We start from the raw sequence: 25693 nt of genomic DNA, 5'->3' as shown, positions 1-25693 counted from the left end.
TCGCGTGTGAGTACATACAGTGTATGTGTTTTGTCCATAGGTCAGTCAGTAGGCGTGGGAAACAACGCAAGAAGTGAGAGTATTGGAAAAATGAAAATAGACTGCAGGGGGCTGCTGGGAGGAGGGCGGCTGACGACTTACAATGGAGTTTATAAAGCTACACTGCATTCTGCACACACACACACACACACCCACACACACACACACACACACACACACACAGACCCACACACACGCGCACACACGTATCTATGCACACAGCATGACGTGACACTGATAACAGCTGAGATAGATTTGACCCAGCTAAAAACAGTCGAAAGGGAGGGAGTGGGACTGTGAGAACAGTCAAAACCACAGAATGAAAACAAAGTATGTGGAAGTATCAACAAAGCAATTTTGCTATGATATTTTTAAATGATATTAATATCAAGAGTCTTGTACTGTTGCAATATAATAGCTTAACAACTACAATGTTCGGAGTCAAGTTTATCTGTCTAACCTGCTTTGGAGGCTATTGTAGTCCTCACTGCATTGCCAATATGCGGACCTTGCATGACAAAAAAAAGAAAAACACTTAATACAAAATCAATGGTAATATGAGTGTCAAAATACATCAGGCATGGTCAGTGACAAGAAAATAAATAATTGGGGCTGCGGCTCAAGCCAGTTCTGTTGAGTGTTATACACACGCCATATTTGGTATACAACAGTAGAGCCACACAGCCTGAAACCACTTAAAGCTGAGTGAGTGATGCGCTACAGCTGCACAGACATGCTTTCCTGCCCTGGGGTCAGTGTAACTTTGCATTGTCAAGGAAGGTTTGACAGATTTGAATGCGTAAGGGTCACAAGTTTAGAAACAAAAGAAATGTAATTACTGACTGGTCCACTTGTGGAACATGAAACCATATAATTAAGGCCTGCTGCCTAGTTCCATTTCAATCAAACATTTTAAGTGGAGAGCAGAACAATCTCCAGAATGTTTGCATTGGTATAGAAATGTACAACATCATACTAATTGCCATGGAACCGAAATATTTTGACATTCATGCAACTAACTGAAGTAACCAAACTATTAACTAAAGCTCTCAGTCATTTTGATGCATTACAAATCTCCTGCAGTGCAAACCTCAACCTCAATATAAGCAGAGAAGCACAATGTTAAATTAAGGCGTCTGTCAGTGTCAATCAATGGAACTTTGATATCTTTGTAAAGAGTGAAAAGGCTCAAATGGAATATAATATTGCGTAAATTGTAATAATATTATGGCTGGTTAGTGTATAAAGCAATAACAAGTGTACCTGCAGACAAATCCGCTACCTCTGCTGGCTTGCTGCTTCTCTCATCACATGAATGTAATTTAAGCGCAAATGTGCTGCCATCGTTCGGCCACTTGGTGGAGGTGCTGCACTTCACGGTTTAGTTAAGTTTCACAATATAGTATGTGGTTTTTAAATATCCAAACTACGTGTTACTGTCTACATTTCACCAAAAGGTTTTACTACAGTGGGAAATTATTTCAGCCATAATGTCCCAAAGAACAACACAGTAATATTGAGCAGGAGATGGTCTATGTTTATGGAAGACTGTAAAACATTTTTCTGATGGAAACATACTTAATAACCTTTACTGGTTCAACCGTACGCCCCACACTGTGGCATTTTCGACGTGGAGAAAACAATTGTATTCGAGGTAGGAGCCTATAGCGCATATAGTGTGGCAACGCAAGATGGCAACCGGTGGCTTCACTACGGCGACCCTTATTTTTTACGTTCGTGGATCTATTTCCGGGGTGTGATAGCGGAAGGTACGAAAGCTTTGAACTTAAACGATCGAGGCTTTGCAACAGCGCTATGCAGCGCCACACGTAGTTTGTTTTTGTGCAAGAAAAAGCCAAGGAAGAGTCTCATAGCAGTGTTTGAAAAAGATTCGATTGATAATTATGTTGGGTTTTGGATTGATACCTCCTCTCCCACACGGAGCCATGAACAAATGAATTCGCGGGGTATTATATTTAGATTCCTAAAAGGAGAACGAGTGCTGTGCTTCGAACCCGACCCAACCAAGGCTAAAGTCTTGTATGACGCAAAGGTAACAGACACTTTATGCAACTATTTATGGTATTATTGTAAGTGTAGTTAATTTTACAATATAGAATAGCATCCCATATGCCCTGATGCTCTTAGCCTAGGTACTGGCTAACACCAAACATGTATACTTGATAGGTTGGCGCCATTGCATGTCAACAATACACGAACGTTTTAATTTGACTCAAGTGCTGCAGTTTACACGAAGTAGTGTGCCTGGCTATATAAATCCGTTTAAAGGTAGCGCGTTTACTTACATTGCGACAGTCGGTCTCTGCTCAACCCAGCTAAGTGCTTCCGTTTAGTTTGCGTCGTTTTTGGTGTGTTTTTTTAAACTGTTTTTTTTTCTTTCTGACTCATAAACAGCGGTGATAAATTGCGAATACATTAAGTGTATCTTATGTTTCACCAATTCGTCAACAAAACATTGGTTTTACAACAATGTACGGTAGTTTGCAAAACGAAGCGAACCAGCGTTATTTTGCAGTGAGTCGCGCGAGCACTTCAAGTGCACCAGACAGTGATTGTGTACCAGCTTGTGGTGTAGTGGTTCGAGCTCTGTACAATTTTTGTAACTACATATTATTGCAGCCAGGCAGGAGTTGTAAACGAGCCGTTTTGTTTCACATGTTTATTGAAGAATTATCCACGTTTAAAGAAGTGGACGATGCGGTTGTTGCATTTGAAAACATGCAATGTGTCCTTCCTGCTGCCTGATAACCCTGCTCTGTGGGTTATACAGCATGGGTGTCCCAGCTCGGTCCTGGAGCAGGGTTGTTCCTATGTAGAAAATTTGGAGGCGGCCACCTCCAGCCTGAGCGACTGATATCGCTCAACACAGCCCCAGTGCTCAAACTGTGTTGATTGTGCTTGGCACGGAGCAATCGTTGCACACTCCCACTTTCTGGTTGCGAGGCAGAGGCCCGTTGGCCCCAGCCAGTATATACAATAAACATAGTAGTGTTTTACAACAACGCTAAACTATATTTATAATTTAATATGTACTAGTGGTTGAATCTGTAATGATTGTAGCAAAAAAAATAATCGCGAGTCGCAGCCGACGGCACAACACCGAGCCATCCACTTAAATAAGCTTTCAGCCAGCCGCAGCACGGAGCCTCCCTCGCCGCGCACCCGGCCCATGGTCATGGCTCCAGCTTCGGGTACGGCAGCTTTAGAGACCGCAGGAAGTAGGGTGACCAACGTTTGAAGCTCAATTAATGCGACCCGCAAATTTGAGTCATGTCCCGCAAAATCAGTGCTTGCCCTAATAATAATGATAATGATAATAATAATAATAATTTAAAAAAACAAAAACAATTTTGGGTGTGTGGCGCGATACTGTCAGCCGTAACCACGACAAGGCATAGCCACAGACTTTTAAGTACAGTCCGTCTGAGTCGCCCGCAAAAAGTCTCCACAAGTTTTTTTCTCTGAATTTTGCCCCCGCCCTCTAAAAAATATATATTTATACGTGGCCCTAATATGCCGTCGTACTCTAAACACAGTTTTGTTCATTTCAATTAATTTCATCTTTACAGGTCCTTGATATAGTGATAGGCAAGGATGAACATGGAAGGCGAATCCCAAAGTACTTGATTCACTTTAATGGTTGGAGCCGAAGGTAACTAACTATATTGTCCAACATTGTAATCTAGTTAGTTGTAACACAATTATGTATCCATGTAAATGTTTGTGTTTAGCTGGGACCGTTGGGCTGCAGAGGATCATGTCCTAAGGGACACTAAGGAAAGCCGAAAATTGCAACGTAAACTGGCGCGTGAAGCTCTTGGTCGCATGTAAGTTTGGGTGCTTCCATTGTCTCACCTGAGGGCCTATACTGTGGTTGATCTATTTAACTAGATGAGTAGTTGAGAACACCTGCTTCAAAGTCTTGTTTCCGGATGGTAGGAAGAAAAAGGGATGGGCAAAGAGGCGACATCCTTCTGGTACTAAACCCTCGCTGAAGACTTTACCTAAAGAGGACGACAGTGATGACACATGTGAGAAGTCTCACTTTACTCCCATTTACACACACTCAGTCTCTCACTGCAGTCAGTTTAATCCCATCTTGTAATTCTGTCTCCAGGCTTGATTTCATCTTCTGGCAGCAGTGAGGGCGACAGTTCTGAAGCAGAATCTTCGAATAGTGGAGACACTACCTTCTCTGAGGACACCAACAAAATGGTGAAAAACAGTCTCAGACTGAGAGAGCTTGGAGGTTAACACATTCACTGCCATTGACGGTTATAGACGTCAAAGTTTAATTTTAACTTTGCTGGCAGTGAATGAGTTAAAGGGGAAGTCAACCCCCAAATTCTCTTTAAAATAATATGTTCTATGCAGCCCCACTAGTCTAAACACGGTATTCTAATGAATATTTATTGCGTTTGTGGAATGTGAGTTTAGCAGCAACATCCACCCGTTTTTATGCATCTCGGGGTAGCCATTTTGACACTTGCTGTTGACTGAAAATGACATCACAGTTGCTCAGGGTTCAGGTAACGACCAATCACGGCTCACCAGTTTTTTTTTTCTGAAGATGAGCTGTTATTGGTTGTTACCTGAGCAACTGTGATGACAACTCATTCCACACACATCAAAAAAATGTTTTTTTTGTTGTTTTTTGCTGATAAACTTTATAAACGGGTGTCTACTAATGCTGTCTACATGACCTGTCCTGGTCATTATTTTGGCATTTTAGTACATTTGTTGAAAACTTGAATTTGGGGCAAAACCCGTCGCCTTCTTTAGGATAAACACGCGGATGAACATAATTGATCTATTCCAGTCTACCAACGTCACTTCCTTGAAACTGACGTAGTCGCTCTGCCACCACAGACTTATGAGTCTGCACATGGCACCCACAGCCTCCGTCTCGTACACGCCTCCTTATCGAGTTGGAGTAGTAGCGTTTGCGATGCTACTCTTTGTATCGATTTTCAGATTAGAGATTAGCATAACATTTGGTTAATTTATTTAGCATATCTTGTTGCAGTGTTGAAAATTAATTAAATCATAGTTTTCACTGCTGCAGTTAATCATAGCCTGACCATGCCCAAACCTCTCCCCACTCGTAAGCCCAACGGCCCTCCAGGCAACACCCCCTTTGACCTCCGTTTTCAATTATTAGTGAGGGGTGGAGCAAGAGTCTGGTTGGGGGTAAATTACACTTTAAAGCAGCAATATGGAACTTTTTTTCCCAAAAAATAACTTTACATTAAGCTTTTTATTTGACCACCTATGACTGAAATGCCTTCTAATTAGTAGATTAACGCCTTAGCTGTTCACAATGGGTACTCCTGCAAGCCTCTGGTCAATAGTTTTCAGACTGGATTCGGTTTAGAATTTCCCGCGCCCTGTCTACGGATGTGACGTCATGTGCCGTCATGTGCGTGGTGTGTATGTGAAGAACGGTATGTGCAGTTTCATTTTTCGTCAGCAGGTGTCAGCAGCGATTCAAAATGGAATATTCTATGTTCAGAAGCTTAAAGGAAGTGTCTTTTTTTTTTCCTTTGTAGAAAGTTGAACCTGATATCAATATCAAGAAGGAAAATGAGGAGAGGATTGTGCATGTTGACATCAATATTCCTGATATTCTCAAGAAAAAATTGGAAGATGACTGTTTTTACATCAATAAAAGGAAAAAGGTATAGTGCAAGTTAATTGTTGTTTATATTAGGGGAAATTGGTCAGTCTCACTTTGTAACACTTAAAAGGGATACTTGACTCATTTGTCGTCTATAAATAATGTTATAACGTCATCATTTTTCACAAACAATACCTTTTGAAAACTAATTTTGCCACTTGCTGTCGACTGAAGATGACATGACCTGTCCTGAGGAGACACAGTCTAATGACCAATCATGGCTCAGTTTACTGACCAAACCCAGAACAGGCTAGCCGTGATTGGTCGTTACCTATTTCCTCGTTCCAGGTGTGTTTTTAAAGGTTTTAATTGTAAATGAAAAATAAGTTATCAAATTAATTCTGGACAAAATATTAACTTTTTACTGCTGAAAATGGGTCAATGAGTTATGTATCCCTTTAAATACAAATTTAAATGTATTTTGATTTTTAAATGTATTTGAAATAATAATTTCAGATGATTTTAAACTTCATAGTTCACTTTTTACAAATAAAAATCAAGAATGAAGATTTGTTTTGGCTTAGTGCAGTGTTTATGGCATGTGGTAATGTGACCAAAACATTTTGGGTGTGTTTGATATTTGTTAGACAATAATTCTATTTTTATCTTGGATATCACAGACCTTATGAGCTCATAATGTTTAGTCCATTAAAAACACTTTGTCCTTCGCAGTTGGTGATGGTTCCTTGTCAGACGAATGTTGTGCAAATCTTGGAGTCCTATGTGAAGCACTTTACTATCAACAAGGCGTTCATGGCTAATGAGCGGTACAGGCGGCAGCAACAGCAAAATACGACACAGAGCAGCAGCCCGCAGCAAATCCCTCCTGAAAAGAAGTATGCCCAGAAAGAAAAAAAATTCATGATTTTGTTGTCGGTTTGACTTTACTGCCCTATAAATGCGATGATGAGTACTAACGCTTTTATTATTATTATTATTATTATTATTAAAGTGAGGAGCTGTGTAAAGAAATGGTTGATGGCCTAAGGATCACATTCGACTTCACTCTTCCCATGATCCTCCTCTATCCGTGTGAACAAGCTCAGTTCAAAAAGGTCAGCTCTTCTCGACTTTTCTTGGCCGTCAACGAAGGATCCCCCTGCCCCAGCAAGTAAGTGGAAATGGTCTGTCCGAGGAGCTACAGGGTTGCTGTCATGTCATTTGTCTTTCCTACAAGCACCCAGCGAGAGCGCAGTCCAAGCCCAGCGGGTCACAACCCCGCCACGCCTCAGTCAACGGACAGCCAGCCGGCCCTGAGTGACGTTTCCGCCACTACGACCACCACCGCTCCCACCCCAAAGCGCCGTCGCCACCCTGACATGGACTGTATCTCGTACCAGACCCAGTCACTCAGGCGCTCCACCAGGAACACGCCTGGGGGGGAACGTCCAGCTGAAGGGAGCAGTGGCGGTAAATACATTTGAGTGGATGTCTAATGAGCCGAGGTAGCATCTATTCCTGTACATTCTCGCTCAAAGAAACACTTTTGGTTCCAAATTACACAGGTGGAGGCAGTTCCACAGCATCACCTCAACTCAAACGCCGCTTGATCGACACCTCATCGCAGTCAAAGTTCATCCTCAACCTTGAAAGAAGTAAGCGGACAGCCTATATAATATTTTGCTCAAGACAAATGATGCTCCTTTGGTTTATTAACTATAAACCTTCTACATATGGAGGACCAAAACTGCCAAAATTAATAAAAAATAAATGCATGAATAAATAAATAAACGTGAAAATAAAAACATATATGGGAAATCTACCCTCAGGTCGAAATGTTATTCAAATGAAGGGGCGGAGTCCAACCAAAGAGAGCGTCTGCAGAATGAAATAAATGAATGTAAGAGCAGAGCATTTTTATTTATTGATTTATATTTAATTCTATTTATATATATATTTTTTTTTATTTCAGCATTTATTTTTATAATTAAATTTTTTATTCCGTTTTTTTTATTTTCACATTTATTTTTACTATTATTTGTTTAGGGATATTTTTTGTCGCTTTTATTTCCATTTATATTTATTTTTTATTTATATTGTTTATATCCATTCTTATTTTCACTTTTAGTCATTTATTCATTTATTTATTTATTTAATTTTTGCAGTTTTGGTCCTCCATATATACAAATGTAGCATTTTAAAATGGTATTATTGTTTTTGTAATAACATGTTTTGCCCAGTAGATGGAGCAAGACCACTTTTTGTTACAACATTATCGCTGCTGCTGCTGCTGCTTTCATTTTAAAAGATCCACAAACATGTTATCCTCTTTATTCAGAAACTCCAGTACACAGTGGTTCATCGTCCCCTCTGCCCTTGACTCCAAGCAAAGAACGAAGCGGACCATTTCATGGCCTCGAGAGCAGGCGAAATAATGAGCTCAATGAGGTGACAAAACAGTGTATGATCTTGGTGTTGGCAAGATAAGGAATTGTAGACCGTTGACCCCGGACAGTCACTATTTGGCGGTGTGGGAAATCTACCCTGAGCAGATTATTTTCAGAACCGAAGCTGGTGAATCCGCAAAAGCCCCCCCTACTTGCAATTTGCTATGGCGTGGTAAAACAGTCTCTACGTTACATGGTTCCTGTGCTACTAGTGAATCTGATTTCATAAATGTCCAAGTCTAGAAAAGTATGGAAACTGCTGTCTGGAAAAAGATCCATGTTTTTAAGACTGTTACAAATGCTCTATTTTCTCACACACAAAAAATATCCCCCCAAAAATAAAATACAAACCAGTTTATTTTATTTTTTTTAATAGGCGCTTGGAAGCATAAGATACAAAGTGTGATTGCACAGTATTATATCATGGTCTTGTTGAATACTCAATTCTGATTGGCTCAGAAAATCACATTGGCTTTATCAGCTGATAAAGTACACTCTTTGAACGTCTTGTAATATCTGTCAAAAAGTCCTTACAAATGAATGCACAGCACCCTTTAGCCGTTAAATTATACAAGCAAACAAGAGCCTTATATTTACTGTAGTAATGTGACGGATTCTGACGACAGAAATGATTGAATATAAAATGATGAGCCATGTACTTGACTGTGTTGCTGCTGAGGAGTTGAGGGAAAAGAAAGCCGCAGCATGTGTTAAATCCGTAAAATGTTAATTAACTCAGATGAGATGAAAACCGTGCGAACTGTACACCACCTCAGGCATTAACCCTGACGTATACAATTATTTGGTGAAATAATCATAATTATGTACATTTAGTTAGCCAGACATCACAAATTACAACAAAAAAAACACACACACAAAAACAGGGTGTTAATAAAGTATGGAACCTTTTATTTTGTGCGTTTGGGTGGGGAGAGGACTGTGAAGAGCCAGCACTGAACCCGTTTGCACACTTTACCTTTCACCACCCAACTGGCAGTAGTTACCCAGAAGGAAGTTAGTGTCTCGATGCTCTTGTTTTTGTAATCCGCCACCAGAAGTGCATAATAGCAAGAGATGGCCACTTGACTAAATGCAGCAAGCAGACTGACAAGAGATGTGTGATTGTGTTATCAAGGATTGTGTGGTGTATTCGGAATCTAAATTATTTATGAAGGCAATTATTTTATAACTTTATCCCTTATCAAAAATTAGGTCACCTTTGGGACTGTGGTAGGAGGTGGGGCATCAATTATTTTCCAATCACAGCCTGACTCAGTCCCTATCCCCACTCTAGTGTATTTGGATACTTTATTAAACCTATTTAGGCCGGGAGCCAGGTCCACTCCTCAGGATGTTTTTTGTTACCTTTTTTTGACTTTGAATTCCTGTTATCTCATACCTTAGGCCAGAGGTGGGCATCGAGAGCCAGAGTCCTGCAGGTTTTGCATGTTGCCCTTCTCCAACACACAGCTGATATATGATCAGCTCATTAGCAAGCTCTGCATAAGCCTGATAACGATCCTGTTGATTGGAATCAGCTTGTGTTGGAAGTGAGAAACCTCCAAAATGCTGCAGCCCTCGTCTCAAACCCTCCCCCTACATTATACGCAGAATTGGGAAACTCCTTTGTCCGCGTGAATTGGCATCCATAAGGGGGAGGGACAAGAGGAGGGGTAAGGGCTGGTATTGGGATTGGGCCTAAGTTTCACTTCAAGATTGTGTGCTTTGTGTTTAACTTTCACATAAAATTTCATTAACTCTTTGACTGCCAGACGTTTTCAGAAAAGGGATGCCGCCAGTGCCAGCCGATTTAAGCATTTTGACTGATCTTTCAAGGTCCACAGAAAATGTTCTGTTTGGATTATGGAAACACACGTACTACCAAATGAAAGATTGGACTTTCATCTTTCATCAGAAAAAAAAAGTTTGTTTCTACCTTATTCCGTTCTTTAGTAATCAACAATAGAAAATGGTTAGTTTGACCCAATTTCGCCTGTTTTGGACCAAAATATGGAGAAATCAAGCTTTTAGTGAAACGATATTATTTCATGCATTCTAGTGAATTTTACACTTCTTTTTGTCCATGAATGATGCCACAAACACCTAAATAGTGCTTTACTTCTATAAAACACTACCACCAAGAATGAAAAAGTGTTTTTTGATAGCAAAATACGTTTATTTACATTCAACAGTGTAACAATTTGACAACAATTTGGCAAACTATTTACAAATGTGTGCAACTGTGGTGCTATTTACAAATATGTGGATGTTTCAACGACAGTTTTTCTTTTTGTAACACTCTCCTGCGTGCAAGGAGACGCAACAGCATTTGCACAACAGATTGCCTCTTCGCGTGCGCCACTTTCTTGCAGGCCGTTTTTTTCCGGGGAATAGCAAGTATATACTGCAGTGTGTCATCAAGTCTAATATCAGGATCATGCTACGGTTTCGTTACGTCTCGCTTCCCCGTGTCCTTCAGTTGCTATACCGGGTGGTAGGAGATGTTCTGATCCATTTTATCCACTCCATTCATGGTGGCATCGTAGTCCAGAAACAGTGTCTTCTCCGTGATCAGACTGTACCCGCTCCTCCGATGAATATGCATTGGACTCGGGGTACTCTTCATTGTCCGATCGAATGTCCGCTTGTGCAGCTCCGCGTTTTCCGGCGTTAGCAGCGCTAGCCGGTGAGGCTTTATGACGAGAGAATAACGGCCGCGTCAATGCTTCCAACTCCGGCGTCAACCTCGGGAGTGACCATCATCATCATCATCAATGTGCATTGGTCGATGCTTTTCGACTACTCTCCATCGTCCGATCGAATGTCCGCTTGTGCAGAAGTACCCGGCCGGCTATTGTGCGCGTTTTCCGGCCTTAGCAGCGCTAGCCGCGCTAGCCGCGCTTAGCCGGTGAGGCTTACTACGTGTTCATAACAGTCACGCCAAAGCTTCCAACTTTGGCGTAGAGCTCGGAGTCATCATCATCATCATCATCAATCTGCATTGGTCGATGCCAACTCTCCATCGCCCGATCGAATGTCCGATTGTGTAGAAGTACCCGGCCGGCTATTGTGCGCGTTTTCCGGCCTTAGCAGCGCTAGCCGCGCTAGCCGCGCTTAGCCGGTGAGGCTTACTACGTGTTCATAACAGTCACGCCAAAGCTTCCAACTTTGGCGTAGAGCTCGGAGTCATCATCATCGTTGACATCAATGCGCTTTTTAGTATTGATTGATGCTTTCCGTCTTTGAAAAAAATGCTCAAGCGTGAGCTGCTTGCAACCGGTTGCTTGGGCAGCCATTGTGGGCTTATTCAGCCATGTCTCCTCAACACTCTAGCTCCGCCTCACGTCTTCTACTGACGCCCACGGTGGGCGGCCCATCCAACCTTGTGCAAAGAGAGTCATCGCTGCCCTCTAGGGGCCAAAACGAGTCTTTGACTAATCATATCTGCCTGATACTTTCAGCACAGCTGCCCAAGGCTTTCCTGCACCCGTTTTTGAAAAAAAAAAAAAAAAACATAGGGGACGTCTTTTAACGTCCTCGGCGCCCTTCCCTAGGTTTATGCTAAACGTTTTATAACGTTTATGGCAGTCAAAGAGTTAAAATAGATTTAGGTTTGTGGTCGTACCGTGCCAAAATGTCATCATCCCCAAAACCACAGGTGTCAAGAGTCCGGTCCTCCAGTTCCTGAGTCCTGCATGTTTTTAAGGTTTCTCTACTGCAACACACCTGCTTCAATAATCAGGATCATTATCAAACTCCTGCAGAGCTTGCTGATGAGCTTAAATATGAATCAGCTGTTTTGAATGTGGGAAACCTCTAAAAAACATAGGTGTCAAACTCCGGTCAGGTTTCCCTCTTCCAACACAAGCTGATTCCAAGCAGCAGGATCGTTATCAGGCTTATGCAGCGCTTGCTGATGAGCTGATCATATATCAGATGTGTTGGAGAACTGAAACATCCAAAACTGGCAGGACTGCGGCCATCCAGGACCAGAGTTTGACACCTGTGCTCTAAAACATGCAGGACTTAGGACCTCAACGATTGGACTTTGACACCACTGCCCAAAGCTCTTGTCGGAACAGATGAGATTGGCTTACCAACTGATGAAATCCATACAAATATGGATGATGATCAGGAAGAGGATGATTAAAATCCAGTTATATTTTATCATAGTTCAATTTTACGGTTAAGATGCACTTAACTATTTCTCAATTTGGCTACACAAAATGGTAATCTATTGTTAATAAATGTTCACAAATAATTTTTATTCCTCGTCAGGATGCCCCCCCCCCCCCCCTCCTGATTTAGGGTATTGTGGCCATCCACTAATACTTCAGATAGAAAGCTCATCTTGGACTTTAATTCAAGGTTACAAATGTGGGAAGTTTTTAATATACATTCGAGGCAGTGAGATGTATAAAAATGTTTTAAACGGATCACTTTTGATGGGAATTTGCCAGCCAGAGAGACTTTTTTTTTTTAAATGATCTTTTAGAGTATGTTGAGGGTGATATTTGATACAGGAAGCCCATGATTATTTTCCTAGTTCCTTCATGTGTCAGGATACACCATGCAAAATGTTAGTTTTCTGACCATGTATGCAGTTGCTGTACATTGACATTTGCAATTACACAATTTCGCCAAAAGCTTTTCCCAAAAGGGGTGTTTTTTTGGCTCCTGTGACCAAAGGGCCCCGAGTTGGGGGTGGTCCCTATCAATTTGTAATGGCCCAAGGTATGAGATAACAGGAAATCATAGTAAAAAAAAAAAAGATAGCAAAAAACATCCTGAGGAACGGACCTGGCTCCTGGCCTAATTGTTTGACTATTGAAGCCAGCTGATGTTTGATGTCCAGTCAAAAAAGCCTTCCCCACCTTTCTGTCCGCCAGGTGCTGAGTTGGAAGCTGACACCTGATAATTATCCCTTAAATGACCAGCCTCCACCGCCCTCCTATCTATATGGAGTGCAGCACCTTCTGCGACTTTTTGGTTGGTTATTACCCCCCCCTCCATCCATTCACTCGATTCCTTTTTTTTGTTTTGTTTTTTTGCAGCCACTTGACAAACACATTTGTTTCCCTTATTAATCCAGTGAAGCTTCCTGAGATCCTTGGAAAGATGCAGATCCCTGAAAGGAATTTAAGAGCTTTGGTCAAACATCTTGAGCTCTTTCTCAGGTAATAGATACATGTTATTAAACCTAATCACTGTACTAATATGACCTGACCTGATGCAAGTGATTTATAAGCCAAATGTCAGGGGTTCACGTAATATCATTAGAAGGTGTTAGAGCCCCCGCTATAAATATGAGACATTGGGTCAAATGGGCCTGAAAGCTTTTACGCTTACTGAAACGTTGCTATACAGGTCAAAAACCTGAATATGGACAGGTTGAAAGCTTTAATAATCTCTAATGCAGTCTTACTCCTTGCACGGCTTGAGGGCGACTTAAAAACAAGATTCACTGCTACAGAGAGTAAACGAGCAGCCTCTGTGAAGGTAATTGCCTTCAAAAAAAATTATCTTTCTCAACTTCTCAATTTAGTGGTCCATGGAGGATTGAAGATTGTGTGTGTGTGGGGGGGGGGGGGGGGGGGATTTCTGCATAATCTTAAAAAAAAACGTGTACATGTGTAGGTACCAGCGTCTCAACGGTCAACACGAGTAGCTGGGGTGGTGACATGGTACATGTAGGGCTGTGCAATTAATCGAAATTCAATTACAATTTCAATTATTACACTCAACAATTAAAAATCGACATAATCGTAATAAAAGATTATTAATAATAATTTTTGAGTTCTTTAAATGTATGCAATTACACCTTTTTAAAATTTTAAAATAATTAATTTAATAAAATTGTTTCATCCAAAAGGAACTTGCATAATTATGTTTCAAAGAATTGTATTTGTTTTTTTACGTAATTTTTTTTTTTTTTGCCAAACAAATAAATGATCATCCTACTGCACAGTGCACAAGCTGCACTCAAACTTCAAGTTTTTGCCAACATAAATAAATAAATATTATAAATTCTATTTGGTCGAAAAGGAACTTACATAATTATAGTGTTTCTATTTTTTAATTGGTCTTAATATTTTTAAATGCTTGAACATTTTCTTGTTTTGTACCAAAAAATTAAATAATTGTTTGAATAAACGTGATTCCGATTATTGCCAAAATAATCGTGATTATTATTTTTTCTATAATCAAGCAGCCCTAGGTACATGTTTCTTAATGTGCCTATTTTTTGTCTAAAAATGAAATAGACTGTTTTCAATAGGAAAAAGCAGTCAATAAATTTTTTTAAATATATTCTGCTACTGCTACATAAATATATAAAAAAATATTACGTGACAAACATGCAAGCAGTAAACACACATTAAAAGTCTCCTTTCATCTCAATTGTTGTTTTTAAAAAAGAGGGTAACTGTCAAACATGGCAACACTGCGTGGCCCCATCGATGTTCCAGTTTATTGTTGGGGGTTATTTGATATATTGTCACTAAAGTGGCCTCCCTCCTTGACTTTGCTCTGCTATTGTGGCTCTTGTGTAAAAAAAATAGTGAGGATCACTGAGACTATTGACAGTTATTAAGTTTGAGCTCGCAAAATTGTCACAAGGTCCCAATCCCAACAACCAGAAAATCCACTCAAAAGGTTATTTTGTATAGATCGGCAAATAATTCATCATGCATAAATATCAGTAGGGGTAAAGTTAAGGAGAAAAAATAACGAAAGTCAAGGAGGAGCATAAGGAAATGAGAGCATGAGTGGATGGATGGTAGGGAGGGACAGAGCATGTGTTAGCGGGAGGGAGATGAGTGGGTGTTACACAAGCGCAGGGAGTCTAATCTTTAAATCCTCCCGAGCGATCTTCAGTTGAGCCGCTCCCAAACCTAAGGGATTTGGTTCTCTCGGTCTCTAATCAAACCCACACTGTACCGACTTCTGCCACCATGTTGCGCTGTGGAGCAGAATGCACCACGAGCTTTCTCTATCTGTCCTAGAGAGTCAAACCTACCTACAGTCCCCAACTCAACAAAAAATGACATTTTTAAAATGACATTTTTAAACAAACCAGAGCTAAGAGCTATTTGGTGGTAGGAAATGAGCCCACCTCGAGCACGCATCTCCTCATTTTCAGCAAAGAGTGACTCAAATGTAGCGTTGCCATGATGAGGTTGTGACATTAGTCAAATGAAACCATTACTTGATGTCTTTATTAGAGCAAATAGCGGATCCACTTGATTAGGGGTGTAATCAAATTGTTAAAAAAAAAATTATTTGTTGTCGTTGTGCAAAGTCCACAATAAACATTTTTTTCAAAGTTTGTAGATTTCCCCCCCCAATTCAGCAAAAACTAATTAAAACACTCCCCTTTTTTCTTCTTCTTTTAGGCTGATGAAATGTGGTCACAAAGACCAAATTCTTACATTGATGACCCCCGATGCAGCTATGATTTTCATGGGGAAAGTAGACCTTCCGTTTTTTTATGGCTCCCCTTTTCGAAACAAGAGTGAGGCCTTGCTCATATTTGCTGTCCCTGCCATTTGCTTGCCTTGTTTGTCAGTTGCCATCAAAACGTTCTGTAGTTTCTTTCTGATGAGTATAATTTGTTTGCATTGAGATTAGGAGGACCGGTGGAGCTAAGATGAGATGGCAAGATTTAGAGGATTTGGCCGAGTAGCGGATACTAAGAAGATTCCGGATTAGTTTTCCCCGCAACTGATTAGATGGGAGGGAGAGGGGTCGGGGAAGGGTGGATTCATGCTTACTGCTGCTCGGTCATGTTCTGTATGAATGGCCATAGAGGAGGATTTGTATCTCCATAGGAAGACATTGGGCCAAACATTGCTGTAGAACGAGGCGGATATCAAGGACAATAGGAAATGAAAATCAAGTAGGACATAGCATCAGCTGACTGCAGAACATATTGAATATTTCCTTTAAGATTTTCTTCTCTTCTGTCATGCAGGTTTCTGGCTGAGTTCAATGAGGATTTCTTTCCCGAGTCTGCTTATGTGTCAGCATCCGAGGCTCACAATAACATGAAGCAACCCAGGCCTGTTTACTGAAAACGGCAGATGCTTTTTCCTCTCTTCACGCCAGCATACCTTCTCAATATAACTTTTGATTTGTACTTTGGGAAATAAAAGGTATTGAGGTGTACCTATGTTCTCGATTTTCTTGCATCTCAACTCATCTCATTAGTATGGGGACATGTAGCCAATGAGGGTCACACTTACTGGAACAGATACAAGACTTGACCCAATTGGTCACTACAAAGTTGGAAGTAGTTCAAATACAAGCTGTAGAAAGGGGTCTCAAGTGGAGCGTTAGCCCACCTTTGATTATTATTTTTATGTCAAAGGTTTTCATCTCTAGGGACAATATAGTATAGCTCCTGTTTAGCACATAAAGCAGCATCCAACACTGGATTTTGATTTGGGAATTTACAGTACCAGTACTAGCTCATCATGGCCCTATCCTTGACATCAAAATCCAGTCAAAAAGTGACAGGCCCTGTACAAAATACCTGACTTAAAGTCTGTATTTTTCCCAGAAATTTCAACATTGTGTAAACTACTTATTTAAATATAAACAGTTAAAAAAAATTCTTTGAACGTATACACTTCCTATTAGCCATTTTAGAAATGACATCGTTGGAGCAAAGAGTTGTGATTAAATTCCGTGTTATGGAAGCGGACCCACCAAAATCATTGAATAACGTTTGTGGGATGCTGCAGCGTAAGCCAAAAAGTGTATATCCAGGATCAAAGGTACAGCAGATGATCCAAGTCGAAGCAACCTCTGAGACAAGTGGAAGGCCGAAGGGTTTCTGGCTTTCGGCTCCCACTGTAGCCTACATGTTTGTAATGAATTGGTACAGCTTGGCTGGCTCTCAATAAGAACCTAGACCCAGCCCCAGTCAAAAGCATGAATTATATATTCCAGCTTTGTTTATTTGTATTTTAATTTTTTTTTACCAAGCTAGCTCATTAATGGGTTCCCCCCGTATTACAGTCGTAAGTTAACTTATTAAATGTGAATTGCGGAGTTTGAAATGTTAAATGATTTCTCCACCAGTGCCCAGATGAGTATAAAGAGCCCTGACTTTTTAACTGCATATGCGCCTATCAGCTTGTATATTCCCTTCAGTGGAGTGTTTGGTTTGAACACGCCACAGTTTTTTGGGTTGGAGTGGTGGTGGGTGATGCTCGTCCCCTCGGACATATAGTGTGTTAGCTAGCGTATGACATAATTGGGATGGAAACAGAGAAAAAAAAAAGGCCATCTTCAAGCACAGCCCAAACTCTAGCTCAGACTCCAAGAAAACTGAAAATAAAATAAAAAAATCCAACTTTTTATTCGAGCTTGACACAGACGCTGCAGTTACCCTTTAGGCCATAGGTGGCAGTCCAGAGTAAAAAAAGTGACACTCTTTAACCACAGTTGGAAAGTTTGAGTTCAATGTTATTGGCAATACTCAGGCCTGATTACCAACTTGTTGAATCTAGAAATTAAATAGTACCTGTTAAATAAAAATAGTCTTTCAATTGTTGAAATAGTGTAGTAAGGAATTGCTGAAGCATATTAAAAAGCACTTATGAAATGTCGACTACTCACATAGAAGTTTTTGAAGGGTGCTTATCAACTATACATTTGGGCAATGTTGTCCGAGTCTTAAAACGCGTGTCCTAGCTCTTTTGAGAAACTTACACTAGGACGCGCTCTACGTCATCAGAAGTGGCGTATTAGCGTTGAGGTAAAAAAAAATTAACACTGAAATGTGGAAGACAATGGCATCGCTGCCATTGAAAATGCTCCATCAGGCATGTGGCATTGTCGGCACTTCCAACAGTTAGCGGCGGATACGCATGCATACAACAAAAGTCCCTTCTACGGTATTTCTGAAAATAATTGCTCGTAATTTTGTCTATTACGGCAATTGTCTGCTGTCATTTAGTTAGCCTCGCTGGCTTACATCCCAGCACAAGGCCAATGGAGTCATCAAATGGCTGGAACTTAAGCCTTCGATGTTTACGTGACAGCTTGTTGATAATCATTTTCGTAAGAGGTGGGACACCTAATCAATTTTAACAAGTGACCAACAAAATGTATACTGTTGTATTTTTGACCTTGGCAAGCTCCAGCGGAAATGGCCTGGCAATCTTGACTTGAAATGTATTTCTGTGAATACTACCGCCCCGTCGTAAGTGATAACAAAAGTAGCTTCACTGCTGAAAGCTATTGATGTTGAAAACAACGCTATAACTCGCTAAGTAGTAACTAGCTAGTGTAACGTTGCGAACTTGCACACATTACTGCAAACACTTTGCAAGTTAAGTTCAGGCGGAATTACTTTTTCACAAAGGGCCAGACGAGAGTGGATTTGTTTTTAGAGTTTTACTTGTGTTGTCTTTTTGACACATTAAAATTGATTTGACCTAAAACATGTAAATGTGATACTGCAAAAACAAAAAACTAATGTGGCAAAATACTTGTTCACAGCCATTTATGTTATAGATGTCCCAAAGTGCTGTATGTGTATCTTCCTATAACTAACAAAAAGTTAATTAGTGTTGAATTTGGGGCATAGCTTGCTATTTTAAGTAGCTAGGTCTCATTATCTGAGCAAGATCTTTTCATTCAGCACAACTCTTCCATACTGCAAACCTGTCCTCCTCTTTTCTGTGTCCTAATGGGCTATCGCGGTAAGCCCCAATCTTATTTGTAGTAAATCAGATAATGAACCGGTTATCTGCAACCCAAGACGGCACTCTCTTGCCTGCTGCTATCATGTAGCCGCGGAAACCACCGGCCAAAGCCTCTTGATGCATCGCCAATTGAACTTTCACCACAAACTCTCTCTATTATTTACCACATGATTCGATTTTACAAGCTGTTATGAGATGGGAAGTATCACCTTCTAAGTGCTGGTGCTTTCACCTTCCTCCTAATTGTGCACATTTTGTTTACGATGACCCTCCCTCTCTTTGACTCTATGGTTCTTCCTTGCCTCCTCAGTCCTTGTTCAAGGTAGATCCTGACAAGAGACTAGAGAGTGTTTCGTTCACTTTGAACCATACACTTTGTCTTGTCACGATCCCAGATGTATCCATGCTGGTTTCTACCTTCATCCTGGTCATCCTACATCCAGTTACATACTGTAGAACCAGAACATGAGTTGGAAGAAGAGAGAACCCGGACCAGCCCTTCGGCTTCCTCTGGCTCTTCATGGACGTCCTTCGGGCTCAGCACGGACTTGGCATCACTTGGCTCAGACCTCGCCACTGTCTGTAAATGTTTTGAGGTCCAGAGGTCTTTCATCAAGGCACCCTGTGGACAGCAAACCAGAGCCAGTGAATGGTGGGAAACCTCTTTTTTGGGAAATGATGAGTGAGTATGGCCTTACTGTTACTTCCCCGAGAAGCATTTTTCTGGAAAGCATGTAAAAGTTTCACTTAAACATGCCTTTCCACATGCAGAGCTATGGGTCTACTGCTGTTTAGGGTAATAGCGGGGATAATGAAGTATGTGAAAGAGGAGTTTCTCCCTGATTTCAGAATTTGTACTCTTTTCTATCACTTTATAATCGCATACTGTATACTTCCCTCATTATTATCCATTCGTTCATGTGTGGAGTTTATACATATTCTGCGATTGTCTGGCGACAATTCCAGGGTGTACCCCACCTTGCAACCGGTATAAAAATGGATGGTTGGATAGCGCCAGCTTCGTATGGGAAGAAAAGTCATCCATTAAAAGTCACATTCACATTAGAAAAACGTTTTGCAAATAGACAAGATAATTTCATTGAAAAGTATGAATTGTTAAATGACAGTCAGTATGGAGATCCACATCAATGGCATTAATTGAGCTAATGGAAGAAATGACGTACCAAAAAAAAAAAAGCGGTAGGAGTATTTGTAGATTTAAAAAAAGCAATTTGACACAATAGATCATCATGTACTAGTTAGGAAACTTGGAAAAATATGGAATTAGAGGAGTTACACTCAACTGGTTGACAAATTATCTATTTAATACAGGGGTGTCAAACTCATATTATTTCAAGGGCCACATGGAGGAAAATATATTACCAAGTGGGGCGGAGCGGTAAAAATTATGGTATATAACTTTAAAAACATTTGGCATCAGTTATACACAGATTTGCACTATTTGCAGACCAGTGGGGCTCAACCAGGCCCGAATTGGGCCATCTGGACGGGTGGGACAATTCCCGGGGGGCCGTGAGCCCACACTTTGTTTCAAAATCACACAGGTAGCAACCCCCACACATAACAGACCGCAAGGTAAGAGTATCAATGTCATCTTTTGTTGATTGTCTCATTGTCAATCAACTGTAGCTCCCTTACAGGCCATTATATATAACTGTTACCATTGGGTGTCACCGAGTTACAATAATTTACTATCAAAAGTATCAAAACTTGAATCCACGAATAGAAACAATAAACATTATAACTATATTAAACTTTAAAAAATTTTAGGGATCTGGTAAATTTTAAAACGGGACAAATAATGTATAGGGCAAATAATAAAATGCTGCCCGGCAACATACAAAAATGATTTACAGAGAGAGAGGGGGCATATTATTTGAGAGGGGAATTGAAATTTAAACATGATGCTCGCCCAAAACTCAAAAGTATGTGCATTTCGATCTGTGGAGTGGTTTTGTGGAATGTTCTTGAGGAAAACATTAAAAGAAGTACAAGTATTTGTCAATTTAAGAAATTGTATACAAAAATATTTTTTGCTAAATATACTATAATAAAAAAGTGGTTGAAAGTACAATTTTTGTAAAGGCATTTATGAATAATGAGTTAAAGTAATAAGTGAGGTAAAATCGAGATAGGACTAGATAAGCAGTTGCTTCATCCTATTCCATTTCAAACAGTAGGTCTTTTATTTTGTAAATTAATTTCTTTGGAAGTCATTACTATTATTGCTGAAGAACGAAAACAGTTCAATTTCATCCTTGCCTTGTGGAATAACTTAAATGTCTCTGTAATTTGTTTTTGACACAATTGTGACTTGTTTTATTGCCATTTTAAACGTTTGTAAAGTTGAGTAAATTATAGTGTTTTTGGCAAACTTTGCGATGACTGGTCCATATGAGCATTTTAAGTAACCAGCTATTTTCTCTGTCCCCAGCAACGGTTTCACTCATCCACCTCCAAACCTCTGTGACTGTTGCACAGTTACTAACCATTTTTTTTCCCTTTCCCATCCATCACCCCACCCCCACTAACCCACACATAAAAGTAATTTCACTGTAGTCGTGGTTATTGTTGGAGCCTGCCCCTCTGGCTGGTGGCAGCTTGAGGATTAGGGCATAGTTGAGGACAGACGCAGCAGGATGGCACACTGAGCCATGAGGTAAGATACCGTGGAGTTTTTGTTGTTGTTGTTGATAATCCAATACATACATGATATGTTTGCATCTCTCCATTCAAGTATCTCTACGGCGGCTTTTTTGCTGGTCGAATGGGTGCACCCTGACCCCAGACCCTCTACTTGCACTTGTTTGAAGGATTGTTTTCTCTTTGGCCAGGCTCTGTGACATGTAAATCGCCTATGACAGGTGTCAGACATGAAACAAAACCGGGTGATTTTGAAGACTTTATAGCATTGTCCATGAGCAATGAATTCTAAATGACCCCAGTGACTAGATGAAAATAGATTTTTTTCAATTTCATTATTTTCTGCTACTTTCTTCCTCAAGTAGACCGGAAGCTTTTGTGACATTTAAATCACACTCTTCCAGTGCCTCTTAATTTCTTCTTCCAAATCTTTTACATTCCAATCTCAGCGTTGGCTTCTATGTGCATACTGTATGCATCAGTTTAATATATCAGCTCTGTTTATCTATTTTATTTATATTTTTTTATAACATGGCAACATTCTCAACTCTGACCCCTACCAATATATATTTATTATTATTATTATTATTATTATTATTATTATTATTATTATTATTATTATTATTATTATTATTATTATTATTATTATTATTGGACCACTGGCTGTGTGAGTAAATGTGAGCTTTCATATAAGAATGCCATAAATTAAAAAATTTGCTGCACTTCGACATTTAGGAGACCACAAATCACAAATATGGACTTTGGTCAGTAACATGGAAAATGTGGACGACGCTGTCATCTGGCAAATCCATCATGCTCACGCACACTTGGATTGTAGTGGGGTATTGCCCACAGATATACTCTGATGGCTTTGCAGTGTATTAAGGATGGACTGGTGATGGAGCACAAAAATCTGTTGGACAACTTTGTCGACGGGTTCAGCAGGAATTATTTTGTCATCAGCACTAACAAAACTAAGAAGCTAGTTGTGGACTTCAGGAGGACCAGGACCTCCACACACCCCATTATCAACATGGGGAATACTATTAGATGGTGCTGGTCCTGATTGATGTTGTATATCCAAGCCTCTATTGAGCTTGTGTTTAGGGCCTGTTCTTGTGCTGCCATGATTACTACCGCCATACTGATTTTAAGTCCAGCCATTTCCAGCCACTGTTATGTATTCTTAGTGTCAGACACTATGATTTGTCGGTGGTGCATATCATGCAGTGGCTTGTCTTTCCATGACAGTCCATCTGGCTCCTTCTCATTACTGGGCTTCTGCTGCCTGAGGAATTCACTAAACAGGTGTCCCTGGAGATGTATTCTTTGAGGCCTGTTGTTTCCTACTGGATAGGCAAGACAATTTTATTTATATAGCAGGATAAACGTCCCCATGACGCTCACTAGTCCATGTCCTCCTCTCTTTGTGTAAAGCCTCAGGATGCTAGAAGGAGCTTTCTTGTCTTGTTATCAGTGGCTTGCATCTCTTACAGTGGCCAGGGTAGGATATCAGTGAGCGTTCTGACTACAGTAGGTGTTAATGGCCTGGATCTTACTCTTGCCATTCAGTTAAGTATTCAGGTTCTGCCTCACCGTCTTAATGTGTTTAGCCGCGTTTGCCTCCTCGTGGCCGCTATTTTCCTGTGGAATTCCCAGGTATTTATAGTAGTTCAATCCCTTCTTCCCTCGCCGAGATATCATTCGGCAAGTCCTACACGTATCTAGTCCAAATGGCATTCGGATGTCATTGCTGTATATCCTTGAGCTGATTTAGGGAGTCGACGTCGTGCTCGTTTATGTCAACGTGCTCTTGGGAGTAATTTCTGTAGCGTAGCCATTCTTGGAAAGCTTCACCATTGTTCCATGCGTTTTCAATTTGTGGATAAAGGCTGTCACAATGGTTCGCTGGAGTTCTAAAGCTTTAGGAATAGCTTTGTAACCCGTTCCAGACTGATTGTTGTCCATTATTTTATTACTCATCTGTTCTTCTCTTTCTATCTATCAGGGCATTTTGTTGCAGCTTTTTTAGTTCTATTGGCTGACATTTTGTCAGACAGGTTCTATTTAAATGAGTTATTGAATAAACGGGTTCTGGAGGTAATCATGCTTGGATGTTGTTAGTGAAAATGTATTGAAAAATGTGATTAGCTACAGTGTAATCATGATTTAGCAAGGGGGGGGGGGAACTTTTCACACAGGGCTATGCAGTTTTGAATACGTTCTGCTATAATAAATAAAATGAGAATTCTGTGGATGACATGTAAGAAGGCTTTGATTAAGAAATGTTTGAAGAGAGATAGTGTATATAATATATATGCTATGGAGAGAGTTTCAGCTTTATCAAGATGTCAAATTAATATCTTCAATAAAATTTGGATGAAATTGACTTTTTTGTCTCTAATGTAAGACCTGACTTTGTCTAATTGTGTGCTCTCATAGATTATTTTATTCAATAATAAGAGAATGATAGGGTATTTATGTACATACTGATATATACTCTGAACTTAATCTAGATTCATTAATCAAGTTCTCCTCTGCTTAATTATGTTTCTTTTTTTCTTTTCTTTTTAGGTGTGTTTATTTTTTGTTGTCGTTTTTTGTGATTTTTTTGGGGAGGGGGTAAAAGGACTTTTGCTTGTGTTAAACATTAGTAAAAAAAAAAAAGTCAATTAAAATAAATCACAATTGAACAATTGAATTTTATGTTTAACTGGGTTAGCTTTGATATTTATATTTGTTTGATGATCTTAAATATTAAAATGGGGGAAACTTTAAAAAGTAAGAATTTAAAAAGAGGGCAAATGCTTTTCCACAGCACTTTATATTGGTTGCATTAATTCATAATTGTGTCATGATTAATCACTGTCAATAATATTGTACTTCCCACTCTACAGAATTAGATTGAAATGTGCTTTTATTCCACCTCAATGCTGCCATCCATCCATCCATCCACTGCTTCTCTGGCAAGCTTTCAGATACTTGATTAATTTGTGTGTTGCAGTAGGATGTGCATCAGCATATAGTCAGCTTGCTGGTGCAGTGCCAAAGTTTGATTTTGAAGTTGGCCGCAAATGTCAAAATCCCTGGACATGGCACCATCTAACTTTATTGCTAGCTCTGTTCATACCTCTACCACACCCAGGTGTTTAATACCAACTACTCACTGATTCTGACACTTTTCAGTACTGATTTAATTTTAGTGTGCATGTAATAGTTCTAAAAGTAAGAGCTTTGCATACTTTGCATTTGCACGTGCACTGTAAGTTCCATGCCATTGGCGAATTGCATATTGATCCTCAAGCCATTTGTGTCGATGCGGCCCATTTGCGAGCCACAGCTTATCACACGTCTAGTTGTGTCACAGTCTCGCAGTGCACGAGATGCTTTGCGTCCATGGTAGACTAGAGTTGTGTGTGTGTGTGTGTCAGTATATGCGTGTCTGTCAGTGTATGTGTGAATGTGAATGAAGTTTATCCCCACTGGCCCAGATGCAAGCTAAATCATCATCACCAGCGGTGTTGTGCAGTACTGCTAAGCTGGAACATTTGGCACCAAGTCAGCAGTAAAGGGGAAAAAAAAGGAAACCGAGAAATACAGGACATTGAGTTGAGGAATTCAAAGGAAGTGGAAGTTGGAGCCAGGAGCAGAACAAGAGATCTTCCTCTGGCTATTTTGACTCTTGCTGGTGGTGAGCTCAGGGTTTCCAGCCCTCTTGGACTGATTACTCACTTCTCCTCAAGGAGATGGAGCCGTGTGACGACGAAGATGAACTCGGGCGGTTAAACACTGGCAAGTGAGTGCTAACTTGCTTTCATCATTTTGGAATTTCTTTGAGTCTTATCTCCCTTATTGATAGACACCTCATTACCTTTCCACATTGATAAGCTCTTGTTGGATGTTTGTCATGAGATTGTTTGTGTGGGTGATGGGAGTGTGCCAATTTGGTCATTCTTAGTTTTGTCAGTTTCCAGTAGGTATTTTATTCTTAAAAAGGATGTAATGGAGAAAATGTTGTCATATATGGAACAAACAGACAGAATTGTTGCACACCGTGTCATCTACACTCGCTGGTGGTTGGGGACCTCTGGTTTAGAGTATGTGCTCTTTCTCATCAATGCTGATAGGGAGGTTCTGCTACTACTGAAGATGTGGTTATTTGATTTATCTTCTACTTCTTTTTTTAACTC

The 25693-nt window shown here is 40.2% G+C and overlaps 3 protein-coding genes across 4 annotated transcripts in view; 2 read left to right on the top strand and 1 right to left on the bottom strand.

Annotated features, from left to right (window-relative positions):
- LOC147178290 (rho GTPase-activating protein 6-like) overlaps positions 1–2386 on the bottom strand; it is a 70863-nt gene extending 68477 nt beyond the window's left edge. Inside the window, exon 1 of the mRNA XM_086068504.1 lies at positions 2346–2386. The gene's annotated coding sequence lies outside the window, so the exon portion shown is untranslated. The remainder of the gene's footprint in view (positions 1–2345) is intronic.
- Positions 1804–16290, top strand: LOC147178289 (MSL complex subunit 3-like). The gene is made up of 14 exons (XM_086068508.1): positions 1804–2092; positions 3630–3712; positions 3792–3887; positions 4000–4091; positions 4178–4275; positions 5610–5738; positions 6410–6573; positions 6690–6848; positions 6915–7147; positions 7243–7332; positions 8016–8125; positions 13014–13113; positions 13217–13301; positions 16097–16290. Exons 1-14 carry the CDS (start codon positions 1994–1996, stop codon positions 16194–16196), a joined length of 1638 nt encoding a protein of 545 aa, XP_085924634.1. The 5' UTR covers positions 1804–1993; the 3' UTR covers positions 16197–16290.
- Positions 16291–21459: 5169 nt separating this feature from the next.
- LOC147178288 (FERM and PDZ domain-containing protein 4-like) overlaps positions 21460–25693 on the top strand; it is a 59550-nt gene continuing 55316 nt past the window's right edge. The window contains exon 1 of one of the 2 annotated variants that reach the window (XM_086069523.1): positions 21460–21519. In XM_086069523.1, coding sequence (XP_085925649.1) covers positions 21515–21519 — 5 coding nt within the window. In that variant the 5' untranslated portion in view covers positions 21460–21514. Of the gene's footprint in view, positions 21520–24985; positions 25300–25693 lie in introns of those variants that run through there. The other variant, XM_086069520.1, reaches the window with a different exon arrangement.

This window comes from Leptonotus elevatus, chromosome 2, assembly GCF_054856555.1.
Source record: "Leptonotus elevatus isolate MCC_2025b chromosome 2, RoL_Lele_1.0, whole genome shotgun sequence".
Classification (NCBI taxonomy): Eukaryota; Metazoa; Chordata; class Actinopteri; order Syngnathiformes; family Syngnathidae; genus Leptonotus; species Leptonotus elevatus.
Note: the sequence above shows the minus strand (reverse complement) of the source record. Positions and strands in the feature narration are given on the sequence as shown.